The sequence below is a fragment of the Bos grunniens genome, chromosome 3 (assembly GCF_055505025.1).
Source record: "Bos grunniens cultivar Pamir isolate PY7600 chromosome 3, Bosgru_T2T1.0, whole genome shotgun sequence".
Taxonomy (NCBI): Eukaryota; Metazoa; Chordata; class Mammalia; order Artiodactyla; family Bovidae; genus Bos; species Bos grunniens.
Window position 1 is genome coordinate 101,248,270 of NC_141167.1, and position 19,574 is coordinate 101,267,843.

General features: G+C 39.0%; 1 protein-coding gene across 7 annotated transcripts in view; it reads left to right on the forward strand.

The window, feature by feature from the left end:
* Positions 1 to 7,264: 7,264 nt before the first annotated feature.
* Positions 7,265 to 19,574, forward strand: part of RPRD2 (regulation of nuclear pre-mRNA domain containing 2) — a 99,191-nt gene continuing 86,881 nt past the window's right edge. For 4 of the 7 annotated variants that reach the window (XM_086392427.1, XM_086392422.1, XM_086392425.1 and 1 more), the window contains exon 1: positions 7,265 to 8,572. In XM_086392427.1, coding sequence (XP_086248553.1) covers positions 8,368 to 8,572 — 205 coding nt within the window. In that variant the 5' untranslated portion in view covers positions 7,265 to 8,367. The remainder of the gene's footprint in view (positions 8,573 to 19,574) is intronic. The other 3 variants (XM_086392424.1, XM_086392426.1, XM_086392429.1) reach the window with 1 other exon arrangement.

Genomic DNA, 19,574 nt, shown 5'->3' on the forward strand with positions numbered 1-19,574 from the left:
TTCCATGAAGTGGTGGAACCGGATGCCATGATCATTTTCTGAATGTTGAGCTTTAAGCCAACTTTTTCATTCTCCACTTTCACTTTCATCAAGAGGCTTTTGAGTTCCTCTTCACTTTCTGCCATAAGGGTGGTGTCATCTGCATATCTGAGGTTATTGATATTTCTCCCGGCAATCTTGATTCCAGCTTGTGCTTCTTCCAGTCCAGCATTTCTCATGATGTACTCTGAATATAAGTTAAATAAGCAGGATGACATTATACAGCCTTGACGTACTCCTTTTCCTATTTGGAACCAGTCTGTTGTTCCATATCCAGTTCTAACTGTTGCTTCCTGACCTGCATACAAATTTCTCAAGAGGCAGATCAGATGGTCTGGTATTCCCATCTCTTTCAGAATTTTCCACAGTTTATTGTGATCCACACAGTCAAAGGCTTTGGCATAGTCAATAAAGCAGAAATAGATGTTTTTCTGGAACTCTCTTGCTTTTTCCATGATCCAGCGGATGTTGGCAATTTGATCTCTGGTTCCTCTGCCTTTTCTAAAACCAGCTTGAACATTAGGAAGTTCACGGTTCACATATTGCTGAAGCCTGGCTTGGAGAATTTTGAGCATTACTTTACTAGCGTGTGAGATGAGTGCAATTGTGCGGTAGTTTGAGCATTCTTTGGCATTGCCTTTCTTTGGGATTGGAATGAAAACTGACCTTTTCCAGTGCTGTGGCCACTGCTGAGTTTTCCAGATTTTCTGGCATCTTGAGTGCAGCACTTTCACAGCATCATCTTTCAGGATTTGAAATAGTTCAACTGGAATTCCATCACCTCCACTAGCTTTGTTCGTAGTGATGCTTTCTAAGGCCCACTTGACTTCACATTCCAGGATGTCTGGCTCTAGGTCAGTGATCACACCATCGTGATTATCTGGGTCATGAAGATCTTTTTTGTACAGTTCTTCTGTGTATTCTTGCCACCTCTTAATATCTTCTGCTTCTGTTAGGTCCATACCATTTCTGTCCTTTATCGAGCCCATCTTTGCATGAAATGTTCCTTTGGTATCTCTAATTTTCTTGAAGAGATCTCTAGTCTTTCCCATTCTGTTGAGGCAGTAGCAGTATTAGTACTAGGATAAAAAAGGTGGAAAGAGACAAAGGACTGCAAAAGACCTGAAGGAAAAGAAGCAACTTCCCTTTTAGAGATGAACCATAACGCAGACAGATGAAATTAGTAATTCCTAGAGCAGGAAGAAATCTTAAAAAAGAAGCCTATGTCCGTGAGATTTAGCAGCTAGAGAACTGAACTCACTTTTTATATTTCTTGATTCAAGCAAATCCAGGAGAAAATGTCAGAAATACATGCTTTTGGCTTTTATTACAATAATTTATTACAATAATGTGTGTAAATAATTTATACACAGCTTCAAAAATGTTTGCCGAAGAACTAAAAGGAGTTTTATGTTCTTTATAAACTACCCTTAATGAGACTTAATCCTTGTCTTGAGTAAGTGTGTTTAACTCCCTGTGTCTCAGGATGTTACTTGTTTGTGTTTTTGGTTTTCCTGATCCTATACTATATTGAGCACTGCTCAGTAAGCATTATCTCTTTTATCAGAACAGACTTATGAGGAAAGTAGGTCTTACAGGTGAGAAATCTGAGGCTTAGAGTAAGTAATTTGCTCCAAGGTTATGGCTAATAAGTGATAGAGTTTAATTTGAACCCAGATTTCACTAGAACCCAAACTTAGTCCCTACATATGGTATGTCACTTGTGAAATAGGTGTTAAGAACAGATGTGTTATTTTCCAATGAACGCTGATCTCAGAATAGTTTCTACCTTGGGATGCTGTCACCACTTAAAATACCTTGTGGACTTTAATAATTTCTTTCATAATCTGTTTGAATATATATCTTTAGTTAATGGTAGTTTTTTGTCCTCTGTAGACTTCTGGTAAGAATTTTAAAAGTCATTTGGAATTTGTTAAGGAGAATTAAGTGATATGGTCAAGATAGATAATAACTTTCTTTGTTTAAAAATGTGAATATAAAGTAATTGATTTTTCCTTCCTCTACGTGGCTTACCTTGATGAATTTCCAGAAATATCTTGAACAATGGCAGTATCATTGTCATATACCAATAATTATTTTTGGGTAAGAATTTTGTCATAACTAACATGGACTCGTTGGAAAAGACCCTGATGATGGGAAAGATTGAAGACAGAAGGAGAAAAGGGTGACAGAAGATGAGATGGTTGGATTGCATCATCTATTCAATGGATATGAACTTGGGCGAACTCCAGGAAATGGTGAGGGACAGGGAAGCTTGATGTGCATCAGTCCATGGGGGTCATGAAGAGTCAGACATGACTTGGTGACTGAACAACACCACCACTATTTAGCAATTAGGGTGCTTTTGCATGTTACTCAATGCAATATTACTATAGGTAAGTAAATATAAATAATTTTATTCAGGGCAGAAAATGCTACTGTTCAAAAGAGAAATTCAGTTGGAATGATCAGGGAAGTTTACATAAAAGAGGCAATTCAAGATAGTTCTTGAAAGATAGGTGGAATTTTGGTAATAGAGGCCATTTTAGAAAGAATTTATAAACAGAAAATTACAGATACATTTAAGAAACAGTTTGGAGCCCAAAGAACCACTGTGGAAAGGTATTTGAGATAATACTGGGGAGATGGATTGGAACCATTGTGGATGGTCTTCAAAGCTAGAGCATTTACTTGGTAGATTGTTATCTGCAATCTAGAAACAAGTTTTTTGGTTGTGATTGAGTAGAGGAAAACTAAGACATTATATACTGGTAATGTATATAAGCTAAAGAGAGAGACTAGGAAGCTGATCATGATGCTGTTGACATAGTTGATTAGAATGGTGATGATAACCTTTAGGTAGAAGGCAAGGGGATGGAAAGAAGAGAATTTATGCAAGAAATTTTTAGGTAGAAGTCTATAGGATTTGATAACTAGGTGAAAGTGAAAGTCGCTCAGTCTTGTCTGACACTTTGCAACCCCATGGACTATATGGTCCATGGAATTCTCCAGGCCAGAATACTGCAGTGGGTAGCCTTTCCCTTCTCCAGGGGATTGTCCCAACCCAGGTCTCCCGCATTGCAGGCGGATTCTTTACCAGCTGACCCACAAGGGAAGCCTAAGAACACTGGGGTGGGTAGCCTATCCCTTCTCCAGGGGATCTTCCCAACCCAGGAATCAAACTGGGGTCTCCTGCATTGCAGGCAGATGCTTTACCAACTGAGCTATGAGGGAAGCCCTTGGAACAGGTAAAATCAAAGGTAACTAGGATAACAAAGATAACCAGGATAACTTTGTAAGTGAATGCAGGTGATAAATTTAACCTTTGAGAGAGAATAAGCAGAAAGATGAGAGAAGGGCTAAAAATGGAACTTTGGCAAACTCAAGTTATAAAAACTAGCAATGGGCAGAGAAAGGAGCCATTTAGTGGGATCTGATTAAAAACTGTATAATAGAAGTAAACGGAAAGAATTTTAAGAAAGATTTAAATATAATAATAGCTGACATCAACATCATCATCAAGCCTTACTAAGCTAGACAGCACTGCTTTGAGCACTACATGCATTAACTCGTTTAATAATTATAGCACCACAGATAGGTAAAGAAATTTATCTTTGGCCACTGGCAGGTAAATTGCCACTGAGAGTGGCAGAGTCTGAATTTGAGCTGTCTGGTTCTATGTTTGTACTCTAAACCATTACAGTACTTAACAGAAAAGTTAAGGGTTGAGATTGTAAACGGTGCACTGGAATTGGCAATTAACAGATCTTCACTCTTTTTTAAAAGTGTGCTTCCTCAGCACATATTTCACTGAGAAAAGAAAGCAATTGAAGAGAATTTCTGCACAGTCTCAACAACTATCAACCTACTGGAATTTCTACCTAGACTCTCTACTTTCCTGTTACAAGAAAGGAACTGCCTATGGACTTAACATTTTATCTATCCTCTCCCACTTACTCAAGGAAATCAATTCAGCAATTGTCCCATCTTACGTGTATCAGCCGTAGCATCTGAAAATAGGTACATTATTTTCCATCTTAGAAAAAAAGAAATGACCTGTGAGCCCACGTTTCCCTTCAGCTTCAGCTCCATTACTCTGCTCCCACTTTATTTCTTGAAAGAGTTGTCTATATATGATAATGCCACTTCTCCCATTCCTTCCAGAGCCCTCTCCAGTCAGTTCCTGGAAACAGCCTTTGTCAAGCCCACCAATTACTAGTGTGTTTCCCAGATTCAATGATTATCTCAGTTCTCATGCAACCTATGTAGCAACATCTGACACAATTACTCCCTCCTTAACAAATTTTCATGACATGGCTTTCAGAATACTACTTTCTGGGTTCTCCTTCACTGGTCATTGTTTTTCTATCTCCTTTGGAACTTGCTTCTGATTGCCCAGTCCTTAGACTTTTATTAATACCTATGCTCACTCACTTTCTGGGCGGCCTCATCCATGTCACACCTTAAGATCATCTCTATACTGGCAATTCTTAAATTTATGTTTCCTACCAAGATTTCTTTTATGAACTTGAGGGAATGAAAGTTTTAGATATTGCAGTGCTTTGTGACTTTCCAAAGCTGAACTCTACCCAACAAAATCTTTTTTTTTTTTTCCCCCGCCCTACCCAACAAAATCTTACCCTTTATTTAACTTCTCTCATTTTCTTGGCTATGACATAAGAAACAATGACATTGAGTTCATGGAAGATACAAAAAATGTATGCAAAATCAGTGCTACAAAACTATGAGGAACAGATGGCTGTGATTGGAGAACTTCATCTCTCTCAAATGACCTATTTTGAAGTCAGTGGCCTACTGACTGTGAAGTAGCGGGCTTCCTAAGAAATAGTGAAGGAAATGCCTACACACAATTACTGCTGTCAGAAATGTTATGTTTGATTCTCTGTGCTTCTGTGCATGATTTGGACTTGGAGAAGCAAATAAAAATTGTTTATATTGTATTACTCAATTCTACAAAAATTATTTAACTCATCACTAACTATGTCAATTCTGAGAAGAAAAAATGTCAATATTTGAATCTCTAGCAGCTAGCAATTTTCTCATGTTGAATAAAAGTTCACTAAAATTTTTTAAAAATTAATTTTTCAATTATTTTACTGGAAAATAAGTTTTGAATGATTTTTTAAAAACTGATTACATTCTGTTATGTATTTATATATATTGGTAATTTACATATGTAGTGTAATGAATTACAACTTATAGAAATAATGTTTACTCAGTAGTTATAAAATCATTATATATTACTAGGATTAAATTTTTTTTAATTTAAAAAACGTATTTTTTGGCTGCTCTGGGTCTTTGTTGCTGTGCTCAAGCTTTCTCTCATTGTGTGTGTCTGTAGGGCTCCTTTCTAGTTGTGGTCCAAGGGCTTCTCACTGTAGTGGCTGCTCTTGTTGCAGAGCACTGGCTGTAGAGCTCCAGCTTAGTAGTGGTACACGGGTTTTGTTGCCCCTTGGCATGTGGAATTCTCCCTGATTAGGGATTGAACCCATGTCCCTGCACTGGCAGACAGATTATTAACCACTGGACCACCAGAGAAGTCCAAAATATTTTAATTTTTAACTTAAAGATTTTAGTCATCCTTAATTCTGCATTGAATACAAAGTTCATTCTTATTCTTGTATAAAGAACAGATACATAGTACATAAACAGATGTACAGTATATTTGTGGCATTAACATTTCATGGGGGCTAGGGGGAATAGGAACAAATATCTAAGCAGAATCTTTAGGGTCAACAGTTATGGAAAAAAAGCTGAGAAACACCGTTTTAGTTGCTCAGGTCTAAAACCTTGGTGCCATATTTGCCTCTTTTTTTTTTTTTTCTCTCATATTCTCCTTAAATTCATGAGCAATCCTCTGGACTCTACCTTCAAACTATATCTAGGATCTGACACCACTTCTCTCTCTCTTTTTTTTTATTGCCACCCTAGTAGAAGCCACCATCATTTCCTTGTCTGGATTACTGCAATAGTCTCCTTAACTGGTTACTCTGAAGTCTATTTTCAATATAGCAACCTATGTAATCTTTTAAAAAGAATGCTATGTAACTTTCTTGTTTAAAGCTGCTCTGCTTAAAAGTGTTTCAAATCCCAAAGTTAAAAGCCAAAGTTCTTAGAGTGGACTTCCAGGCCACATGAATTATCTGTCTTCACCTCTCAAATCTCGTGTTTTACTATTTGTCCCCTCTTCGTTAGTCAAACTGGCCTCCTTGTTCTTGCTCTATTTCAAGACATTTGTGTTTTAGGTCTTTTGCACTAGCTGTTCCTTGTGCCAGCATGCTTTTTTCTCTTCCCTTCCACATATTTGCTTGGTTACCTTGCGCTCAACATTCAGATCAAATTATCACTTCCTTCCAAAAGCCGTCCTTGGTCACCAAACCACCATTCCACACACACACACACTACCCTCTCTCTCTCTCTCTCTCTCTCTCTCTCTCTCTCACACACACACACACAGTACCCTCTCTCTCTTACCCTGCGTGGATAGAACTTATTGGTGGTGGTTTAGTCGCTAAGTCATGTCCGACTCTTGGGACCCCATGGACTGTAGTCCACCAGGATCCTCTGTCCATGGGATTCTCCAGTCAAGAATACTGGAGTGCGTTGCCATTTCCTTCTCCATGGGTTTTCCTGACCCGGGAATCGACCCAGGAATCGAACCCTGGTCTCCTGCATTGCAGGAGAACTTACTATTCCTTGATATTTTTATGGTCTCCTGCCAATAAACCCCAGAAGAAAGGGATTTTTGTCTGTTTTGCTGTGTTACCGCCCCACATCTAGAACTGTACTTGACACAAGACACTCAACAACTTTTTGTTGGATTAACATATATGAAATGTGAGCTTGACAAAACAGGTGAATGTGAGTCTAATGTGGAGACGTGGGAGAATTAAAATACAGTAATTGTATGTGCTTAGTGGAACACAGAAGCCTCCAAATCCATCCAGAAGTTTTACATAGGCAGATGCTATGGCCTGGTTAATTTAGGCTGTGCTAATCAATGTAATAGATTTCTAAGGGTTTTGTAAACTATAATGTATTATGCAATTGCGAGACTGTATGATAATTGGCGAAGGTCAATCACATCTTGCCTTTTATTGTTTCCTTGTCTCGAAAATTCTACAGGGAAAATTTTCGTTTCACGTCATTTACTTCCTCTTCCTATAATCCAAACAGTCAAGGGGCTGTGAATGGTATCGTCCAAGGGGAGTGTAAAAAGTTGTTTCGTCTGGGAGTCTGCGTAGTGAATGGCTTGCCGAGGCTGGCGCATGCGCACCTTCGGAGGCACCGCAAGATGGCTGCCATCTACTTTGTCGCGCGTCAGTGTCCCGAGGAGTTAGCAGCGGCGCCGGTAGCGGCAGCTGCAAGTGCCAGAAAATAAGTGGCCGCTGAACGGTGGGAGTTTCTCGGTCCTGTGATGTGAGCTGGACAGCTCCAAGAGAGACACCTCGCTAGGAAGCAAAACGCGGGGTTGGAGCGGTGAAGCCCCTCCCCCCAACCTCTCTTTAGTCCGACCAACTCCCTCGCCTTTTCCTCCCCTTTTTTCCTCCCAACCCGCTACACGCTGGCCCGTCGCGCAGGCGCACAAATCTTCGAAGCGCCTCCTTAGCCCTTGGGGCTTGTGGGCTTCTGCGCGCGCTTCTTCGTCTTGTCCCTTGATTGGCCAGATTGCCCCGCCATGACGTCTCCCTCTGCTTTCTAGGTTGAGAAGGAAGCAGGGGGGCGGGTCCAAGCAGCGCGTGCGCGATACTGTTGCTGTCCCTTTGCTGCTATTGCGTTGCAAAAAAATTCCTGACTAGGTAGCCTTGGGCTTTTCTGTGCTAGAGGACCTAAAGGAGAGAGAAAGATTTCTGCAACTGAAGGGGCAGTCGGGTAGTATTTACTTTAAGATATTAACGCCCACTCTTAGAAGAGTGTTGGGGAAGGGCCTTAAGCGTTGAGAGCCGAAGAGTATAAAACCATTTAATTTCCGGGCCAGACGTTTAGAAAGGTTTTGCAGGAGCTGTTCTCTGCGTAATTCTTCGTGATTGCTGACTGGTTTAAACACAATCCCTTGAACAATTCTGATAAACCTTCGAAACCCGCAGCCCCTCCTTGCAGCGTGTAGGAGCCGCCAGCGTGCCCAGCACCTGGTCCTCCCGTCCTCCCTCCAGAAGAGCCTAGCGCGTGCACCATCCCCACCCCCTGGCCTCCCTCCCCACCTGCGGCTTTCACGCACTCGCAGTGATTGTTTTGCCCGCTCCCGCCGCCGTCGCCGTCGCCGCCGCGGCCGCCAGAGGAGCAGCAGCGCTTGTGCAAACCGGGAAGATGGCGGCCGGCGGCGGCGGAGGCGGCAGTAAGGCCTCCTCCTCGTCGGCCTCTTCAGCAGGGGCTCTGGAGTCCTCGTTGGATCGAAAATTCCAGTCGGTAACTAACACCATGGAATCTATTCAAGGCTTGTCGTCTTGGTGTATAGAGAACAAGAAACACCACACTACTATCGTCTACCATTGGATGAAGTGGCTACGGAGATGTGAGTGTTGGGGGTGGCCAGGGAAGGGAAGACTGGGGAATGGAAGGAAATACTGCTCGAAACGTTTAGGGTTTCCCTGTGGAGCCGCTGCATTCGGTTGGGGTTGTTCAAATTAGAGCTTCAACCCAAGTGTTGCCAAACCCAGACTTACTTCTCACCGGGATTGTCTGAACTGTAGGAGGTTCATCATTTCTTGGATTTTACAGCCACTGACTTGGTGTGACCTTGGGCCGCTGGGCCCAATTCTGTAGAGATTTATATGTTATTTCAGAGCCTTGTGAGGTGGTGGTGTATTTACTGAACGTTCACAGAAATTGTCGCGTCCGTTTATTTCTAATAGGCCTTGATGTGTTAATGATTTCTCGTACTGCTATGGTTTAAGCAGTAGTAAATGCACCTACTTCGCGGGAATGTGTTGGACAATTCTATTTTCCACTGGCCTAAAACTTGTGATGTGTAGTAAGAAGAACCTTACCTAGATGAAGAGGTAACGTGAGCGCCACATAGAGCTCAGGCGACCGACCACCTGAGAGGTTTTCCTCGACTTGTGTTCGCTGCAGTAAAGTACAGGCTTCTTAATACTGACCAGAAACAACCGTAGTCCGTATTGCCACTAATACCTTAAAATGGAAAACATATCCGTCTACTTTTCAGTCAGTTCAGATACGTTTTTAAAGAATAGGAATTGGTTTCTTAGGTAACCAAAACAAGGAATCAGAAGTGCTCCTTTTGAATATATACTACTCCCCCTCTCACCGCGAGTTAATTGCCTTTTTGTCTACTTCGCTGAATTTATTTCACTTTGCTGCTTTACTGCGGAAAAGAAGTCTATTAAATTGTCAGGAAGCATGGATTGTTTGCAGATTTCAAATCTTGAGGACGAAGGAAGTGTGGAGAAGTCATTGTTGCTTCCTACACAGAAGAGATGGTTGACCGTAAATCCCTGTGTATCTGAATTTTATGTTTGTTGTTGCTTCTTGTCTATGGCTGTCACCAGTGAAACCCATCATTCAGTTATTATTATTATTCCACTTTTGCTACTCACTCTGTAGTGTTTTGATCTGTGTTTACTTTTTTAGGGAACCGATGGATAAAACTTGCAAAATCATAGACCCCAAAACTTCAAACTATTTGTGTATAGTTATTGTTGGGAGAGACGTTTTGCGAGATTACCTGTATTTACCAATAGCAGATCAAAGTTACCTTCTTTCCAAGAGGTAAAATTAGAAAATACAATATCAAGTATGGTACTCCTCACTATCAAAGACTCACATGATAAGTATCTACTATGTGCCCAGGCCATTTGTCATTTACAGTGTATCTAGTATCTCATTCTACCTTAAACTAACCCAAAGTAGATTTTTTAATCATTGATTTACCCATGGGGAAACTAAGGCTCAGAAATATTAAGGAAGCTACTAAGCTTATGGTGGAGTTGGGATTTGACTCCACCATATCAGATGACAGCGGTCACATTTAATTTTGTAAAATAATGTTTTCATGCTTTTTCTTTAATGTATTTGGTCTACCAGTGGTAGCAAGCAGTGCTCAAGCTTGAGGACATATTGTTCTTAAACATATTTTTCTTCCTGTTTTAAAACGTTTTCCTACCTTTGGACTCTGGTGCTTTAACTGTATGGGTAAGTTGGTCTCTATCCCTGCCTGTGGGATTATATATGACAATTACAGTATATTTTTTCTAGTCAGCGATGATGAGATACACTGGAGCCAGAATTTTTCTGCCTCTACTTTTTACATTGTGCCTGAGCTTATTTCCCTTGCTGGTATTTTAAGAGTGAAAAAGAGTGGTTGCTCTAGGAAGACAATACTTCATTTGAAGTGCATTATATGTAGTTTGTGTCGCTAAATGCTTTTGGCTTTCTATAAACCTGATTTTTTTCCCCTGGTGAAATGGGCTTAACTTTCTAAAATGGTTAAGGGTAATTTGTAGCTGTTTTGTGTTTACGTTAGTGAATGTCATCTGTCTTATTGTAAATAAAACCTTTTGAGAGAAATATTCGGGAGAGTAGTGTTAGAATTATTTTGGAGTTTGGCTTCTAAATCAGCTTTAGGCAAATTTGTGCAATAGATAGATGTCTTTGGCATTCACAGCCTTTCTGTCCATTTTCCTGATGCCACTTTTGCTTCTCTTTTGGCATCTGTTCTTTAGTAATTTATATTTAGACTTCAGCGTGAATTTACGTAACTGTATAACTCTTCCTGAGATATTTTCATTTTATCTTTTACCTCGTAATGTATATTAAGAGACTTTAGTTCGCTTTAAAGGAAATAATTTTGGGAGTTCTTGGTGGCCTCGTGGTTAGGATTCTGGGCTTTCTCTGCCATGACCCAGGTTCAGTCCTCAGTTGGGGAACTGAGATCTGAAAGTTACGCGGTATGGCAAAAAAATAAATAGAAATAAAGAAAATAATTTATTAGAGAAGGCAAGTAGTCTTCCTGAAGACACACTCCATGGTGGGTTTTACCAATTTTATTCAGGCTTGTTTTAATTTGTTTGACCCTTCCACTGCTATCATTTTCCAAAAGTGGTCTTTCTGTAGCATGAACCCATGTCATTTCTGTGCTTTAAAACCCTCCAGTGACATTCCATTGCAACAGGCTTAAGAGTTAAACTTCTTTTACTACAGGTAAAAAGGTCTACACATTCTTATACTATCAGCCCTGCCTACTACTTGTCAGGCTTCTTCCACTGCTGTCTTCTCATCATTCTAGATCCAAGCTCAGATACTACTTCCTCAGAAAGGTCTTCTATAATGATCTTATTTTAAGTGGTTTCAGTTGAATTCTATCATATCACTTTATTTTTCATTTTATGAAATTACATTATTTATTTATTGTGTGTTTGCTATGTTATTTCACCAGGGCTGTGTCTTCTTTGCTGCTGTATCCCAAGCAACTAGAACAGTGTTTGGCACACAATAAGTAATCAGTAGATATTTGCCAATATAATTTTGTGAAATAGTTAATCAAGAACTTGAATGGTTTTAATTTCTCTTTATCAGAAGGCCACATTTATAATTTAGTAAAAGAAATAATAGATATGGTTGTTTACCGTTTCAAAATGTGGCTCTTGCATAGGCTTGATGTGCACTATGACTATTGTCATTTCTGTATTTCATTCATCCCTCCCATTTTTAATTGTAAATGGAAATCAAGATGGAAAAGTAGAAAAATACAGACTCTAGACATAAGTTCACATCATAATGCCATCAGTTAATAACTTGGGTGATTCTACGCATAGTGCTTAAGTTGTGAGCCCCAATTTCTGATTTGTGAGTAGAGAGAATTATCTCTCATAGGCTTGTTGTCTAGATTTAAAAAGATAATGCATGTATTTTAGTATAGGTCCTAGCATATAGAAATATGTTCAGATTACTTATGATAATGATAGCGATGATGTAGTTAATCTTAAGGTCCTGACTATTTGAAATAATAACTGTTTTGGGAATGGTGTGGAAAACTATACCTAGTCAGGGGCAGATGATTTGAGCTAGCCTTTCTGTAGTGAATTAGCAAGTTCTCTGAAGAAGTAGTAGGAAAAAATAAAATATGTTGTGTTCATGATATCTCCACGATGTTCTGCTTCCAACCGTTGAATGGGTTGGTCTGTTTTAGAAGGTGTATGAGAATTTAAGTGAGTTTTTGAGGAAAAGCGGGATATAGGAAAGTAGAATCATTTGTAGAACAGAAAAATCTGTTAAGATTTCCTGTTAGCTGTTTCTGATACGAACTTTAAATATGAACAAAATTAGAAAAGTAATGACATCTCCCCCCACTGATCACCCCACTTCAGTAGTTATCCTTTTAAGGGCCGATCTTTTTTCTCCTATCCCCTTTACTTTCTCCCCCTCCCATTTAAAACAAATCTCTACAATCCGGTATTTTGTCCACAAGAGAAACTGTCATATAAACGTGGACTGGGAAAAACTTTTTTCTTCATACAGGATTAATCTGTTGCAGAGAATTTGCAAAGTGCAATTACTAGTTTTGGTGTATGGCAATGGTTTCTCAAATCCTTGGGTGAACCATGAAGATGGCAGTTTTCTAGCTCAGTTTTATCGAGTGCTTATTATGTGCCAGGTACTGCTCCAAGCATTTTACATATATTAATTCATTCGGTCGTCACAATTCTTTGAAGTACGTATTATTATGATTCCCATTTTACAGATGGGAAAACAGAGGCCCTGAGAGGTTGAGTAGCTTGCCCAAGGTTAGAGAGGTAATAAGTGATGGATCCAGGATTCAACCCAGGCATTCTTGATTTACAGCATACACTCACACTCAGAGCCACTGTACTAGTCTTTCTTACATTTTCTACAATGCAAAAAACCTTTGATAACCTGCCTATTTATTCATTGTTAGGCCAGATTAACTAAAATGTCTAGATCTTGAAGCTTTGCAGGGTTTGTTTGTTTTTACTTTTGCTTTCTGTGGGAAAACTGATTATCTTGTATAGATTTGAAGTTCTGATAGTCGTTTATAATTTTTAAAAAAGGGGGAAACAAAGCTGAACATGTTAGGTATTAAAGTTGTCTACTTGATAGAAATCTCTAAATGTTAAGTGGTTTTAGATTAAATAATAGAATTTTTTGGTGGTAGAAAGTTTAGGGTACCACACTGGTAGTTCCACTGGTCAGTGGAGAGTGAAGTCTTTAGTCTTTTATTTACTATTCCATAAATCTGAGGATCTGGAACTATTTTCTGTGGCTCTGGTATCTGAAATGTAGCTGTTCCTTTAACTGCTTACTTTCCTTGTAATTCATCCTTTGTAATAGGTATGTTGGTCAGGCATATACAGTATAACAGTACTGCCTTAGGCATATGATTTTTTAATCATGTATCACATGTGTACAAATGTAAGTGGACTTGGTACAGATTTAAAGTTTCAAGATGAATTTTGCTTATAAATCCTTACATTCAGTGCTTTTAACAATGCCTTATTGGATACCTGCTGTGCCTGGCGCTGGGGATATATCAGGTGAACAAAATGGAGGAAAATGTTTGCCCTCTTGGAGCTTATACTCTCGTAAGGAGAGACAAGCAGCAGACAAACAATGTTAAGTACATTGGAAGGTGAAAAATACTAGGAGTGCTGTAGAGAAATATAAAGCAGGGAAAGGGGATACAGAGTGTTCAGTTCCATTTAGTCACTCAGTTGTGTCCGATTCTTTGCGACCTCATGGACTGAAGAGTCTTCTCCAACACCACAGTTCAAAAGCATCAATTCTTCTGTGCACAGCTTTCTTTGTAGTCCAACTGTTATATCCATACATGACTACTGGAAAAAATATAGCTTTGACTAGATGGACCTTGACTGGGCAGCTTCACTTTCACTTTTCACTTTCATGCACTGGAGAAGGAAATGGCAACCCACTCCAGTGTTCTTACCTGGAGAATCCCAGGGACGGGGCATCCTGGTGGGCTGCTGTCTATGGGGTCTCACAGAGTCGGACACGACTGAAGTAACTCAGCAGCAGCAGATGGACCTTTGTTGGCAAAGTAATGTCTCTGCTTTTTAATATGCTGTCTAGATTGATCATAGCTTTTCTTCCAAGGAGCAAGCGTCTTTTAATTTCATGGCTGCAGTCAGTATCTGCAGTGATTTTGGAGCACCGCCCCCCCCCCCAAAAAAAAAAAAGTCTGTCACTGTTTCCATTGTTTCCCCATCTATTTGCCATGAAGTGGTGGGACTGGATGCCATAGTCTCAGTTTTCTGAATGTTGAATTTTAAGCCAGCTTTGTCACTGTCCTCTTTCACTTTCATCAAGAGGCTCTTTAGTTCTTCTTTGCTTTCTGCCATAAGGGTGATGTCATCTGCATATCTGAGCTTATTGATATTTCTCCTGACAATCTTGATTCCAGCTTGTGCTTCTTCCAGCCCAGCATTTTGCATGATGTACTCTGCATATAAGTTAAATAATCAGGGTGACGATATACAACCTTGATGTACTCCTTTCTCTATTTGGAACCAGTCTGTTGTTCCATGTCCAGTTCTAACTGTTGCTTCTTGACCTGTATGCAGATTTCTCAGAAGGCAGGTAAGGTGGTCTGGTATTCCAGTCTCTTTCAGAATTTTCCACAGTTTGTTGTGATCCACACAGTCAAAGGCTTTGGCATAGTCAATAAAGCAGAAGTAAGTGGTTTTCTGGAACTCTCTTGCTTTTTTGATGATCCAACGGATGTTGGCAATTTGATCTCTGGTTCCTCTGCCTTTTCTAAATCCAGCTTGAGCATTTGTAAGTTCACGGCTCACATACTATTGAAGCTGGCTTGGAGAATTTTGAGCATTACTTTACTAGTGTGTGAGATGAGTGCAATTGTGCGGTAGTTTGAACATTCTATAGGAATTTAAATTGGGTGTAAGGGAAGGCCTCACTGAGAATGTGACAGTTGAGCAGGGAGATGAGACACTATAAACAATATCGATACGAGTGTGAGGGGAGAACAAAAACACAAAGGTCTTGAGGTTAGTGTGTGCCTGGTGAGTTTAAGGAACAGCAGGAAAACTTTTGTGACTGGAAAGGAGTAGAGAGAGAGAGGATTAGCAGATGAACTCAGATTTTGGTGGGTAATATGGCAGGAGGGACAGATCACAATTTTATAGGCATCCTTAGACTTTTATTTTTAATGAGATGGGGAACTTAGAGCCAAGGAGTGATGTGAACTGATTTCTGTTTTTAAAAGATCATTCTAATTGCTGCAGAAACAGGAATGCCAGTAGGTGGCTGTGGTAGTAGTCCTGGGATAAAATATTGGTGGGTTTTGGACCAGATTGTGAAAGAAATAAAAAGTAGTTTAATTCTAGATTTGTTTTTGAGAATAGATCCAATCGAGGTTCTAAATGAATTAAATGTGTGGTAACAGGAGGAGCCTGGTAGGCTGAAGTCCATGGGGTCACTAAGAGTCAGACACGACTGAGCGACTTCACTTTCGCTTTTCACTTTCATGCATTGGAGAAGGAAATGGCAACCCACTCCAGTGTTCTTGCCTGGAGAATCCCGGGGATGGAGGAGCCTGGTGGGCTGCCGTCTATGGGGTCGCACAGAGTCGGACACGACTGATGTGACTTAGCAGCAGCAGCAGCAACAGAGGATAATAATCAAGAATGAGTGTTGTTTTTTTCCTTGAGTGACTAGAAAGAGTTAACATTTATTGACAAACTTCACTTATTTAAAGTGTACAATTCATTCACTAATTTCAATGTATTCACACAGTTGTGTGACAGTCACCACAGGGTGTCTGTCGAGTCTATAAATTGTCTTTAGAGACAGCCTGGAAGAGATGTACTAGAAGTTAAGTGTAGATAGAGAAGCCACTGTAGTAAGTTAGGGTGGTAAGTACAGATAGAGAAGAAGTCCAGAGAAAAGGCTCTAGGGCATTCCAGTGTTTTAGATATCTCTTTCTACTTAGTTGGTGTTCTGTGTTATTGGCTTTGGTTCTTTTTGAAGTTCAGGGTAAACTAACTTTCAGCTCCCCGAAGAAGTTATAAATCTATTTTGATCTCTTTCATGTTTCTACTCTTGGCTTGGGTTTAACGGCACTTGTGAATCAGTTAGGCGTTAGGTCTGTTGTAATTCCCAATTGTAAAGTTATTGCATAATCAGTCTTCTCCCTGCCCTTTGGATACCTTGGTCACCTTTTCTTCCTTCTCCTGCCCTCCTTTCATAGAGATGTAGATCATTTCCATGTTTTCAGCATTTCAAAACATGAAGTACCTTAGTTATACACCTGATTATTATAATGGTGTGTACTAAATGAGCCTTTTTGTGTGTATTGAGAGACTTTACAAGTAGTTGTTGCAGTCTTCATTTACCTGCTTTGTCTCTCATGCTGAAGGGTAGTATTATATACATGACCCTAGGTAGATTTAAAACAGTATGTAAAACATAATTTTGTTATGCATCCTATAGTAAGCTAAAATGTTAAATTATGTAGCAGATAAACATTTCCATAACTCAGAGTGTGAAACACTATTGAAATAATTCAAATGATTTTGTGGTGTGGAAATACCTTGAAATTCCATTGGAAATTTTCATTTCCGCTGGAAAATTACTAACATTTCCTTAAACAGGCCACCCCCCAAATTACAGTTTTGTTGGTAGAGAAGGGGTTGACTGTATGTATGTGTGTAATGTTTTAGAGAGTGAAGACTTACTGATTTTATTTTAGTGATTTGGCTTCCTGCCTTTCATAAACTAATAATAGTTGCATCCAAACTTCTTTTTCTCCTAAGCTTTTGTCATGCAGTTACCATCTTTCCTCTCTCTTTTCCGCCCCACTTTCCCCATGTTTAGTGTTTTCTAGCAGTACTTTAAGAAATCCTTAGGGTATATTTTGAGTTCGTTGCTTTAAATTTTCAGCTATCTGAGAACTGAGAATACATAAGAGTTGTGGAATTTTTTTGTTTGTTTAACATGAGGTTTTTTTTAATGTGTAGAAGGATTTCAAGAGACCCTAGTAAAAAAAAATTACCCCAAAACTTAACACTGTTGCACAAACCACCTTGACTAAGCTGCTCCTCGGTTTGTCAAGGAAACAGAAAGGAGTTTGTACTTCGTAGTGCTTTTGATTCCCCTGCACCCACAGATTTTAATTATAGAACAGTGGAGAAAGGCACATCTTGTGGAGAAAGTAGTAGGACCCAGTTACTGTTTGGAAAAAGGCAACAGTTCCATTTGTGCTTTAGAACATGAAAGTATCTTTCAGACTAAGATAAAGATAGTTTTAAAAAATACCTCTTTGTTTTTCTTGTTCTATAAAAACACTGGATTAGAGGCTGTTTGTTGAAAGAAAATGTTTAGAATGCTGGTTTTATATTTTGGTTGCAGCCTTTATCTTTCCCTTATCTCTCTTCCTTCACTCACTAGTGATTAGTTTCACTGACTTTCAGTTTATTGTTCTTTGGTACTCACTGAGGGGCAGAGAGAGAGAGAGAGAGAGAGCAGATTGAGTATTTCCGTTAGTGAAAATTTCACTGTTAGAAGGGAAAATTTTTTTTAATGTTAGGTTTTATAACTTCATTTTTAATTAAAAAAAAAAAAGACCCAAATGGGTCCTGTTCTGTTTTTGTGTTCCCTTTATCATCGTGATAGTTTTAAAGTGGCAGGATCATTATTTTAAAATTATGATCTCTGTCCAAGAGGCAGTCAGTATTACTTGAGTTATTAAAACCTCTTTTATTGTGTGTATTCCTATGTCTAAGGATACAGAATTCAGAAAGTGAATTTGGAAATACTATATGTTTACTCTATATAAAACTTTGTTAGGTTGCGGAAAGAGATGGAATTACAAGGAACTTAATGTTTTGTAACTAAGATAAGAATTGAACAAAAATAGCTGGTTCTGGGAAGTATGGTAATATGAGTTTGTATATGCTTTTCCAGTTTAGAAGAGGTATCATGTTTTGGTTGGAGTGAAGGTATCATTCACTGAGCACCCTTTCTGGATGTCATATGTATATATGTTACCTGTAATCCTAACATCAGCTCTGTGAGATAGGAGTTATCCTCACTTAAAATTTTTGTAAAATGAGGCTTAGAGATGTCAGTTGATTATTTTGAGGCAATTGTCAGAACATTTTTCTAGCATAGGAAAGGGAAGCTGCTTGTTTTCAGGGTGGCTAAGCATAAGCTAGTTTGTTTTCTGAAGGCAGAAGGTAACAGCAAGTGGGAGAAAGAAAAGATGTACAGTGGATTCAAAGCCTGAGTTACTTACAAGTACTTTGTTATTATTTAACAGTGTTCTTTATTAAATTTCTCATCATTAGTACAGTTACCTTCACAAACATTGTCACTCATAGATTTAGTAATAAATAGCCAATGTTAACTGAGTTCTTAGCATGTGATCTCATAACAATTCATGAAGTAAGTATTACGTAATGTATTGCTTAGTAAGTCTACTAGTGATATATATGTAAAATTAGCTATGCTGGTGAGGGGCAAAATAATAAAATATTATAGATGATATAATTGAAGCACTTGAAGACTCAGTGAGGTAAAATGAATTGTTTAAGATTCACAGCTAGTGAACAGTAGAGCCAGAATTCAGATGTAAATAGTTTGACTCCAGAGCCTACACTCTACCTTTGTGTTAGACCGCTTCCCACTTCTTTCAAAGTTTACTGGTATTTTGTAGTATTGTATAGTGTAGTATATAGAATATAAGACAGTAGCCCTTGTGCCTGTCTTTTTCCCAGCTTTTTGATATATTATTGACATAACATTGGATAAGTTGTGATGATTTGATACATGTATGTATATTGCAGAATGAATACCACAGTTAGGTTGTTGAACACCTTCATCACCTCACATCATTACCCTCCTTTTTTTAGGAGAACATTTAGGATGTTGTCTCTTAGCAACTTGTGAGTATATAAGGCCACATTGTTAACTGCAGTCACCCCGCTTTACAGTAGGTGCCAGAACTTATATAATTGTAAGTTTGTACCTTTTAGCCATCATCTACCCATTGCCCTACTCTCTGGCTCCTGGCAACCACCATTCTATTCTCTGTTTCTGTGATTTCTGTGCCTGTTGATTTTTTTTTTTTTTTTGCAGGCATAAAATTTATTATTACAGACATAGCGTAACAAGTGGGAGAGTACATAGAGAAATGGTCTGCTAAGATAGAAGCAAGGCAGAGAAAGGGCTTGGGCGTCACCCCCAGGGAGGGGGACCTGTGCCTGTCTACTGTGATGATTTTGCTAAGCTGCAGAGGTGAAAACAATCCATTAACTTGTGTACAGCAATAAATTGGATATAGAAGCAGATGTGAGAGCCTACCTGTCTTCTATTAAGCCAAACATTAGATTTTCAAGAATATAAAACAGTGCTGCGGTCCTCACTAAACTTTTTGTCTTGGAAATATAGTTGCTTTTAATAAAGTATATATAATTTATTAGCTGAATGGTTTATTATTGTTTTTAATGAGTTGATAGATATTTTAAATTTCTTAGTTTTAATTAATTATACAGTAAATAGAT